General features: G+C 49.1%; 1 protein-coding gene across 1 annotated transcript; it reads right to left on the reverse strand.

Moving 5' to 3' along the window:
* Positions 1 to 307: 307 nt before the first annotated feature.
* LOC125440117 (vasotocin-neurophysin VT-like) lies at positions 308 to 10,696 on the reverse strand. The gene is made up of 3 exons (XM_048509696.1): positions 10,427 to 10,696; positions 2,575 to 2,776; positions 308 to 614 (listed from the first exon to the last, which is right to left on the reverse strand). The coding sequence occupies exons 1-3, from the start codon at positions 10,685 to 10,687 to the stop codon at positions 457 to 459; spliced, it is 621 nt and encodes a 206-aa protein (XP_048365653.1). The 5' UTR covers positions 10,688 to 10,696; the 3' UTR covers positions 308 to 456.
* Positions 10,697 to 11,267: the final 571 nt, after the last annotated feature.

The raw sequence follows: 11,267 nt of genomic DNA on the forward strand, positions 1-11,267 counted from the left end.
GCCTCATGAGGGAGGGCACTGGGCTTGAAAACTGGTGAAAGTACCAACAACAGTACTGGAGGGGAGGTACAGAAAAATCCAGAGGCGGAGTGAGGGGGAGCTGCACCTGGGGCGCGCAGACCCTGCGCCCCTGCCGCAGCACTGCCCACCCTGCTCTGGAATGCCCCGCCCCCAGAACGCCCAGGCCACGCCCCCACCGTGTCACTCCCCTCCTGGTCCCGTTGGCCCCACCACCATCGGAACAATCCCACCACTGCCCTCACCATTTTATGTTTACAAAAGATTCAGAACAAAAATCACCACACAGTGCAATAAAAGATGTTTATTATTTGCTGGGTATTTACAAAGTTGCTCTCAAAGCGTTCCTCCTTTACACCACCTCGGGCTTCCTTCTTCTCTTCCTCAGGGCTCTTCCGAAAGGAAAGCCGCCCGGCCCTTTCCAAGCCACCCCTCGCTTCAGTAAAACGGCTGCTGCCTGTTTGCATTGGCCAAGTGAACCAGTTTGAGAAGCAGGTCCCCTGCGGAGCCACCCAGCCTGGTCAGGTTCCTTTCCGAAGGTGCTCGATTTTGGTCGCCGCCGTCCTCCATGCATCCGGCATCCACGGTGCAGCTCTCTTTGAGTGGAAGATAGAAAAGGTCAAGCACGTTCAGGGGCCCGAGAGGAGGCCCCGTTACTTCATCTGATGGGACCCCGTGGGTAAATCTTAAATTTTGTACTAACCGCTGTTTTAAAAGGGGATCTAGCAATTTATTTGTATTGGAATTTAATTGTTTAGTTGATTGTGTTTAGTTGTATTATGATTTAATTTTGTTGTACACCGCCCAGAGCCCTTCGGGGATAGGGCGGTATATAAAACTAAACAATGGATGGATGGATGGATGGATGGATGGATGGATGGATGGATGGATGGATGGATGGATGGATGGATAAGCAAGCAATCAATCAACGGTGCTGATGGCATCATCTGAAGGCACCTCAAGCAAAGTATTCCTGCCCTCCTGGATAAGAAAAGTGGGGGGATTGCCAGTTTTCTTATTAGTGGAAGGGCTGTGGCTCAGTGGCAGAACCTCCACTTTGCCTAGAGGTGTATCTAGGGAAAATGGAGCCCGGGACAAAATCTGAGTTTTACACACACACCCCATGGGCCCAGAGCCAGGTCAGCGGGCGGTGGCTGGGACAGGTGTCCGGCCAAGAAGGGTGCAAGACAGTCTGGGCTGGGGGCAGCTCCACACTGGCACACCCTGGACCGGACACCAGCCGCTGCTCCCCTTGTATGTGCCCAGGGAGTGCCAGTGTGGAGCCACCCCCAGCCCGGACCATGCAACAGCAGCCCGCAGGGGGGGATTCGGGAAGGGCAGCCCGGGAGCTGGAGGCTGCCCACTTTCTCCAGGCACTCAGCTAGCAGGGGCCATGCTGGACAGGTGGCAAAGCGGAGTCCACCCAGGCACAGTCGCCCTGCTTTGGGCGGCCCAGAGCACCCGGGTGCTGCTTGCCTGGCATGTAGATGGGTGAGGCCATGTGGGGGGTGATTTTCTGCCTCCCCCCACATGACTAAATGGCTGCATCCCAGGACATTTGGCCCTATATGTCCCGCTGGGTGGTACATAACAGATGTGGGACAGAAGCACCAGAGACATGAGAACATAAGAACATAAGAACAAGCCAGCTAGATCAGACCAGAGTCCATCTAGTCCAGCTCTCTGCTACTCGCAGTGGCCCACCAGGTGCCTTTGGGAGCTCACGTGCAGGATGGGAAAGCAATGGCCTTCTGCGGCTGCTGCTGCTCCCGAGCACCTGGACTGTTAAGGCATTTGCAATCTCAGATCAAGGAGGATCAAGACTGGTAGCCATGAATCGACTTCTCCTCCATAAATCTGTCCAAGCCCCTTTTAAAGCTATCCAGGTTGAAGTGGCCATCACCACCTCCACCTGTGGCAGCATATTCCAAACACCAATCACACGTTGCGTGAAAGAAGTGTTTCCTTTTATTAGTCCTAATTCTTCCCCCCAGCATTTTCAATGGATGCCCCCTGGTTCTAGTCTTGTGAGAAAGAGAGAAAAATTTCTCTCTGTCAACATTTTCTACCCCAGGCATAATTTTATAGACTTCAATCATATCCCCCCTCAGCCGTCTCCTCTCCAAACTAAAGAGTCCCAAACGCTGCAGCCTCTTCTCATAGGGAAGGTGCTCTAGTCCCTCAATCATCCTCGTTGCCTTTCTCTGCACTTTTTCTATCTCTTCGATATCCTTTTTGAGATGTGGCGACCAGAACTGAACACAGGACTCCAAGTGCGGTCGCACCACGGCTTTATATAAGAGACGTTCTTTAGGCATTTTTTTCTACAAACCGTCACTGTTAGGAGGGTCATTCACAAAAGCCAGAAAGGGGCAGAAGACCCAGCAGAGAGCTAACTGAATGCAAAGGGACCCGTTGCAAGAATAGGCCGGGCATCAAAAGAATTGCCCGTGAGCTGTGTGGTTTATCTCCGACACCTCTGATTCTTATGCTCCTCTTCCTCTCGTTCTCTCTTCCTACTTTCTTTATGCTCTTTGATTTTGCCATGATAGTTACCATCATTGCAGCAAACGCCAGACACTGCGCATCTCCCATCCGCACCGCAAGGCCTCCCTCCCGCCTCGCATGGAGAAGGCAGGAAATTTTCTTCCAAGCAACGCAGGGTTTCGGGGGTGCCGAAGTAACAGCCGAGCTCCTCTCCGCAGCAGATGTTGGGGCCGAAGCAGTTCCCTTTGTTTGCGGGGCCGCAAGGGATGCACTGAAGGGAAGAACGAACACCCGGTAGTATTTTGTTCCGGTAAGGTAATGCAACACTGCGGAAAATCCACTGACAGCCAGTGTGGCGTAGCAGCTAAAGTGTCGGACTAGTCACTAGGATCTGATAAACCCAAGTTCGAATCCCTACTCAGTCATGGAAGTTTGGGTCAGTCCAGTGGTGGGATACAAAATTTTTAGTAACAGGTTCCCATGGTGGTGGGATTCAAACAGTGGCGTAGCGCCAATGGGGCTGGGCGGGGCACGACGGGGGCGTGGCCGGGCATTCCGGGGGTGGGGCATTAATAATTTCTCTGTTACTGTTAAAAACTCTTACTGTAAAAAAAAAAGTTCCTAATTTCCAGCTGGTATCTTTCTGTCCATGATTTAAACTCATTATAGCAAGTCCTATCGTCTACTGCCCACAGAAACAACTACTTCTCCTCTGATTGACTGCCTGTCAAATACTTAATACTTTCAAATACTTAATTTTGTTTCTAGAAATCAAAAGGATACCTTCATTAAACAAAGAACTTTACCATATTACTAAAACATGTTTTTAAAACAGCCCAGCAGGGAGAATTATCCCGTTTTCTACCTTCGCTGACCAGCCACATAGGAAACAACAGGACTTGATGATGTTTGGACCTAATGGAATTTCTAACGGAAAAGCAGACCCAATTAGTAACCCCCTCTCAGCACACACAAATAATTAGTAACCCACTCTCAGGAACTGGTGAACCTGCTGGATCCCACCTCTGGGTCAGTCCGCACAGTGTGGTGGTTAAGAGCGACTAATCTGGAGAACTGGGTTTGTTTCCCCACTCCTCCACATGAAGCCTGCTGGGTGACCTTGGGCTAGTCCAAGTTCTCTCCGAACTCTCTCAGCCTCATCTACCTCACAAGGTGTCTGTTGTAAGGAGGGGAAGAGAAGGTGACTATAAGCCACTTTGAGACTCTTTACAGTTCAAAAAAGGCAGGGTGTAAATCCAAACTCTTCTATTACTTCATACTTGCTCAGCTTAACCTACCCTGTTTCCCCAAAAATAAGACTTACATTCATTTTAGCTCCAAAAGATGCGTTAGGGCTTATTTTGAGGGAATGTTTTATTTTTGCACCCCCCACGTGACCAGATCAGCTGTGCTGGGGAGTCTGTAACTAGGGGTTATTTTTGGAGTAGGGCTTATATTTCAAGCATCCTCCAAAAATCCCGAAAAATCATGATAGGGCTTATTTTCGGGGTAGGTCTTATTTTCAGGGAAACTGGGTACCTCTCAGAGTTGTTGTGAAGATGAAACAGTGACAAGGAGATTGACAGGAACCTCTTCGGATCCCCACTGGGGAGAAAAGCAGGGTATAAATAAACATTTTTAAAACATGGGCCCCTTCCGCACATGCAAAATAATGCGTTTTCAAACCACTTTCACAACGGTTTGCAAGTGGATTTTGCCATTCCACACAGCTTCAAAGAGAACATAAGAACATAAGAACGAGCCTGCTGGATCAGACCAGAGTCCATCTAGTCCAGCATTCTGCTACTCGCAATGGCCCACCAGGTGCCTTTGGGAGCTCAAGTGCAGGATGTGAAAGCAATGGCCTTCTGCGGCTGCTGCTCCTGAGCACCTGGTCTGCTAAGGCATTTGGAATCTCAGATCAAGGAGGATCAAGATTGGTAGCCATAGATCGATTTCTCCTCCATAAATCTGTCCAAGCCCTTTTTAAAGCTATCCAGGTTAGTGGCCATCACCACCTCCTGTGGCAGCATATTCCAAACACCAATCACACGTTGCGTGAAGAAGTGTTTCCTTTTATTAGTCCTAATTCTTCCCCCCAGCATTTTCAAGAGCACTGAAAGCAGTTTGAAAGTGCATTATTCTGCATGTGCGGAATGAGCCATGGTGTTTACATGGTTGTGCAAAGATGCAATTTATAATTCTGTTAGTTGAGTCCACAATATACGACAACCCACTCCAGTCTAGTATCTAATGAAGGGAAATCTGGCTTCCCAAAGTTTATACCCTGAAAATCTTGTTTGTTGTCTCTAAGGTGCTACTGGACTTGAATCTTGCTGTTCTACTGCAGAGCGATATGGCTTCCCTCTGAAATTGACTCTGGCCAAGTGGATGCCGTTAATCACTAATATATACATGAGAGGAGGGAAAGAAGCAGCCCCAAATCACAGTAGCCCTGAGCTTTAAATTATATCACCCAGTTCACAAACCCTAGAAAAACCACCCACCCAATGAGAATGTAGGGGACAGGGCCTTCAAACGTCCCCCCGGTGCCAGATTTACCTGTAGGCTTAACAGGCCGAAGCCTAGAGTCTCAAAATCTAGGGGGCCACCAGGCAAGGTGTGTCATATTTTTGACATTGTCATAGACTAAGGTGACCAGACGTCCCGCTTTTGGCAGGACAGTCACGCTTTTGAGCAATTTGTCCCGCGTCCAGCGAGGTTTTTTAACTCTCCCGATTTTTTTAAGGCTGCCGCACTGCCTTCTGGGGCGCTCCCCTTTTCCGCGCTGTCACAGGGTAGGAAACAGGAGCGCCCCAGAAGGCAGTGCGGCAGCGCGGGAGCACGCACGCGGCTGCAGGAGCGTACTGCCTTTTGCAGCGCTCCCAGGTTTCCTGCCCTGTCACAAAGAGCACCCCAGACGGCAGTGCGGCAGCGTGGGAGGCTGCCGCACTGCCTTCTGGGGCGCTTCCCTGTTTCCCGCCCTGTGACAGGGCGGGAAACCGGGGAGCGCCGCAAAAGGCAGTGTGCTCCTGCGGCCACGTGCGCATGCGCACCCCGCGTTACAAAGGTGAAAATCTGGTCACCTTATCATAGACCTTCCTTATGCATGTTGTCATATGCACTGTGGTCTCTAACAGAGCCATAGCAAGGGGGAACTGCACCTCTGCCTGCCCATGCTATGCCACGCCACGCCCCTGCACTGCCCCTGACATGCCCCTGCATTGGCGCATGCTCGGTGCAAGACACACACACACACACCACCTCCTGGGCACTACACCACAACCCTTCAGTAATTTTCCTTGTCCCCCCCATTTCAAAATAATACTGTCAAACTTCCATTTTCCTATAAATTCCTGCTTATTCCACAAAATGCTTACAAACTTTGGCTATGGCAAAAGTTTTTCACAGGGTTAACTTTAACATTTATGCATTTTTTTCCCAATCACTATGATATTTAACAATGACACTTTATGTCCTTTGGAGGAAGAAATGTGAATTACGGAATTTTAAACGCCCATCGCCATTCCTTGGCTTTACTCAATTGTGTTTAAAACAATTTTCCAGGTTCCTGGTTCCAGGTTCACGAGGGCTGGGGATTGGGAGGGGCCCCACACGTGGAATCGCCCGGGGCTTCCTGCATCTCAGTCAGAGGCGTTCCTCCCATTGGGCAAAGTGGGCAGTTGCCCTGGGCGCAGCCTTGTGGGGGGGGCGTAGGTTCGTTTGTGGGATTTTTTGTATTTTTAGTGTTTTTTCCATTTTGGCCTGCAGGGGGCGCAGTTTTTAGGCTAGCAGCACCAAAATTTCAGGGATTCTTCAGAAGACTCTCCTGATGATACCACCCAGGTTTGGTGAGGTTTGGTTTAGGGAGTCCAAAGTTATGGACTCCCAAAGGGAGTGCCCCATCCTCCATTGTTTCCAATGGGAGCTAATAGGAGATGAGGGCTACACCTTTGAGGGTCCATAACATTGGACCCCCTGAACCAAACTTCACCAAACCTGGGTGGTATCATCAGTAGGGTCTCACGAAGATACTCTGAAATTTTGGTGCTGCTATCTTAATAATTGCACCCCTGACAACAGACACCCCCTAAATTTCCCCAGATTCTCTTTTTAAATCCACCCCCTTCCTGCCAATGTTTGTTTTCTTTCTTTCTTTTATTCTCTCACTGCCTAATAAAGATTATTATTATTATTATTATTATTATTATTATTATTATTATTATTATTATTATTATTATTATTATTATTATTAAATCCATCCCCTTCAGCATAGATTTAAAGGGAGAATCTGAGGTCCCCGGTTTAAACATTGAAAGTGATGCTGTTTCAGGGTGGGGGAGAATCCACCCCAAAAAGCATAACTTTCAATGTTGTTTAAACTGCGGACCCCAGATTCTCCCTTTAAGGTGGATTTAAAAGGAGAATCTGGGCTCCCTAGTTTAAACACCATTGAAAATAATGCTGTTTGGGGGTGGATTCCAGCATCACTTGTTTAAACTAGGGAGCCCAGATTTTCCTTTTAAATCCACCTTAAAGGAAGAATCTGGGGTCCCCTGTTTAAATAACATTGAAAGTGATGCTGTTTTCCCCAATTGGGGGGATTGGATACAACACCATAAAATGTTTTCATAGCAGTAATAAAACATTTCGAAAGCATTTTGAAAATGTTTTCAAAAAATATTTCTGCTGTGTTCAGATTTGTGAGTTGGGGCATGTTCTATAATGTGATGGTGACTTTGAAACAACCTGGTGGAAAAAATCATTGTTTGGTTACTGTGGGAGAGGTTGGCCGCCCGTGGGGGGGGGGGGGCATCAAACTCAGGTTTTGCCCAGGGCTCCAGTTTGCCTAGGTACGCCCCTGATCTCAATCCAGTCCTAAATGCCCCCAATCTCTCTCCTACAGAGAGTTCTATTCATTCACCCATAATACATTAACCTAAGCGACGCGTACCTTTTCCATTGAGCAGAGTAGAAACTCTGGACTTTCTGCACTGCACAAATAAGACGTCTCTAAGCCAGAGACATCAGTTCACTTGGGGGGGAGGGAAGGGCTCCTTTGGAGAGCATGTTCTGTGGCCTTATACCAGAGGTGGGATCCAGCAGGTTCTCACTAGTTCCCGAGAGTGGGTTACTAGTAATTTGTGTGTGCCGAGAGGGGGTTACTAATTGGTTCCGCTTTTTCGTCTCCACGCCCTCGCCTTCCCGAGAGGCATCCTGCCTTTGAACGTGAAAGTTCCATATAGCAATTGTGACTAATAATAATGTAACTCCCTGAACTGGGTTAATCCTTTTCAGGTACTGCAATTCATGGATTCTCAGCCTTTCGTACCTTTCATCTCACCACTCTCTATCAAAGAACCTGTGTGTTTCACCATTGCTGTGTTCAGATTTGTGAGTTGGGGCATTTTCTATAATGGGATGATGATTTAGAAATGACCTGGTGCAAAAAAAATGTTTGGGGGTCGTGGTGGGGTGGCTGCCCATGGGGGGGGGGCATCCAACTCAGGTTTTGCCCAGGGCTCAGGTTTGCCTAGGTATGCCTCTGCCCCCTTTGCTGAGGAGGGAACCTGTTACTAAAATTTTTGGATCCCACCACTGCCTTATACTCCACTGAGGTTCCTCTGTTCCAAAAACCCTGCCCTACGATCCACCCCCAAATCTCCAGAAATTGGCCAACTTAGAGTTGGTAACTTTAGCAACACGTCAACTTCTATACCTGTGACTGGTTGATGAAGCAAGCTTGAAACATATAGCTCCTTAAGTCCCTTTGTAAAATCATATAATAGAGTTGGAAGGGACCATAGAGGCCATCTAGTCCAACTGCCGGCTTGATGTTTAGAGTATCCCAGACCCAGTGTTTGTCCAGCTGCTGCTTAAAGATTGCCAGTGAGGGGGAGCTCACCTAGGCAAGCTATCCCACTGCACATAACTCTAACTATGATTTTCCCCCCTAACATTTCCCCCCTAACTATGATTTCCCCCCGAACATAAGCAAGAGCCTGCTTGATCAGACCAGAGTCCATCTAGTCCAGCTCTCTGCTACTTGCAGTGGCCCACCAGGTGCCTTTGGGAGCTCACATGCAATATGTGAAAGCAATGGCCTTCTGCAGCTGTTGCTCCCGATCACCTGGTCTGTTAAGGCATTTGCAATCTCAGATCAAAGAGGATCAAGATTGGTAGCCATAAATCGACTTCTCCTCCATAAATCTGTCCAAGCCCCTTTTAAAGCTAAGCATCCTTTCTGCCTGGAATGTAAACTCATTTTTGCCAGTCCTATTCTCTGTGCTCCTCTGACAGCCCTTCAAATATTTAAAGAGCAAGCGTGGTGAGCCAGCGAGGTGTAGTGGTTAAGAGCAGGTGGATTTTAATCTGGAGAACTGGGTTTGATTCCCCATTCCTCCACTTGAGTGGCAGAGGCTTATCTGGTGGACCAGATGGGTTTCTGCACTCCTACATTCCTGCTGGGTGACCTTGGGCTGGTCACAGTTCTCTCTGAACTCTCTCAGCCCCACCTGCCTCACAAGGTGTCTGTTGTGGGAAAGAAGGGAAAGGAGCTTGTAAGCCACCCTGAGTCTCCTTACAGGAGAGAAGGGTGGGGTATAAATCCAAACTCTTCTTCACCTGCTTCTTCTTAGAAGGCAATCAGTCCAACCCCTCAACCTCCTCTTCTCCGGACTAAACATTCCCAAATCCCTCAGCCTTTCCTCGCAGGGTTTAATCTCCAAACTAATGACCCTTGACTTGTATCAGTTGTGTTTTGTCTCTTCTGGGACCTGGCAGGTCTAAAATGTATCACGCTGCACATAAATCAACAGTTTCCTTCCCCCTCCATCCTCTGATTTACACTCTGGGTGTATCTGATCATACTCTTTCCTAGTACAGGTGTTTCAAATCCTCTGCCTGTGAAGACTCTAACAGGACGGAGCCATTGAGCCTCAATAAAAACAACGAAAAAGAACCACATGGGCCAAATGTAAGGTTACCAACTCCCAGGTGGGGCCTGGAGATCTTCCGGAATTACAACTGATTGCCAGACTGGAGGAAATGGCTGCGAAGAAGAAGAAGAAGAGGAAGAGGAAGAGGAAGAGGAAGAGGAGGAAGAGTTTGGATTTATATCCCCCCTTTCTCTCCTGCAGGAGACTCAAAGGGGCTGACAATCTCCTTGCCCTTCCCCCCTCACAACAAACACCCTGAGAGGTGATAGGTGGGGCTGAGAGAGCTCCAAGAAGCTGTGACTAGCCCAAGGTCACCCAGCTGGCGTGTGTGGGAGTGCACAGGCTAATCTGAATTCCCCAGATAAGCCTCCACAGCTCAGGCGGCAGAGCTGGGAATCAAACCCAGTTCCTCCAGATTAGATACACAAGCTCTTAACCTCCTACAGAAGAAGGAGAAGGAGAAGGAGAAGAAGGAGGAGGAGGAGGTATATCCCACCTTTCTCTCCTGTAAGAAGACTCCAGGTGACTTGCAAGCTCCTTTCCCTTCCTCTCCCCACAACAGACACCTTATGAGGTAGGTGGAGCTGAGAGAGTTCTAAGAGAACTGTGTCTCTAGCCCAAGGTCACCCAGCAGGAATGTAGGAGTGCAGAAACACATCTGGTTCACCAGATAAGCCTCTGCCACTCAGGTGGAGGAGTGGGGAATCAAACCTGTTTCCCCAGATTAGAATCCACCTGCTCTTAACCACGACACCACATCGCGGAGTGGAACGTGTGGCATTATAATGTGCTGAAGTCTCTCCCCGCGCCCTGTTCTCCTCAGGTTCCACCTCGATGCCGCCAGGGATTTTCAACCTGGAGTTGGCAACCCTTGCTCAGCAAGCCAGCAGGCCAGAGATTTGACAGAGGCAGGTGTCGAAAGTGGCCTGTCTCTCCCAGTCACACATATGTACACACACACACCCAGCCAGTCTCCCTGGTACCTGTCTGATCTCCGTGTCCGGGAATGCTCGCTTCCCTCCTCGAGGACAGTTCTGGATATAGCAAGCTGAGGAGAAGGTGAGAAGGCAGAGGAAGTAAACTGGAAGCGACGTGTTGAGCATCTTGGCGGGCTGGCGAGGGTTGCGCGTCTCCCTGACTGGCTCGCTTCTCTTGCCTCCTGTGCTTAGCATCTGTCTGCTTTCTGGACCACCTGTCTCTTTATACCCAGGGCCGCTCTGACGAAGACGTAACGCCTGGCGCATTGCTGGCAGGGTGTTTGTTCCCTCGTCTCCCACCCCGAGAGAGGCTTCAATCTCTCGCAATAATTGAGCCAATTCAGTGCAGACGCCAGTTCAAGTCCCCAAAGCCTCTTCTGTTTGTCGCAGGTCTGCTCTTAATGCATTAATCATCATCAAATCGAGTCGGGTGGCCGTCGGCAGTGAGGCGGTGGGATGCGGAGAAGGCAACACGAATCTGAATAGGATGAGGCCCTCACAGTGCAGCGGTTAAGAGCAGGTGGATTCTAATCTGGAGAACCGGGTTTGATTCCACACTCCTCCACCTGAGTGGCAGAGGCTTATCTGGTAAACCGGATGTGTTTCGGCACTCCTACATTCCTTCTGGGTGACCTTGGGCTACTCACAGTTCTCTCTGAACTCTCTCATCCCCACCTGCATCACAAGGTATCTGTTGTGGGGAGAGGAAGGGAAAGGGGCTTCCTTCATCTCAAAGGGGCTTCCTTCATCTTCCTTCCTCATCTTCCTTCATTCCTTCTTCAAACCAGAAGAAGAGTTTGGATTTATATCCCCCTATCTCTTCTGCAAGGAGACTCAAAGGGGCTTA

Source organism: Sphaerodactylus townsendi, linkage group LG10 (genome assembly GCF_021028975.2).
Source record: "Sphaerodactylus townsendi isolate TG3544 linkage group LG10, MPM_Stown_v2.3, whole genome shotgun sequence".
Lineage (NCBI taxonomy): Eukaryota > Metazoa > Chordata > Lepidosauria > Squamata > Sphaerodactylidae > Sphaerodactylus > Sphaerodactylus townsendi.

Excerpts from the sequence above, each read along its gene's own strand:
- LOC125440117 (XM_048509696.1), bottom strand. The coding sequence starts at position 10,687 with ATGCGCCAGGCGTTACGTCTTCGTCAGAGCGGCCCTGGGTATAAAGAG. Across the intron at positions 2,777-10,426 it reads CGGACACGGAGATCAGACAG|TGCATCCCTTGCGGCCCCGC; the intron begins GTACCAGGGAGA and ends TCTTCCCTTCAG. Across the intron at positions 615-2,574 it reads TGGCGTTTGCTGCAATGATG|AGAGCTGCACCGTGGATGCC; the intron begins GTAACTATCATG and ends TTCCACTCAAAG.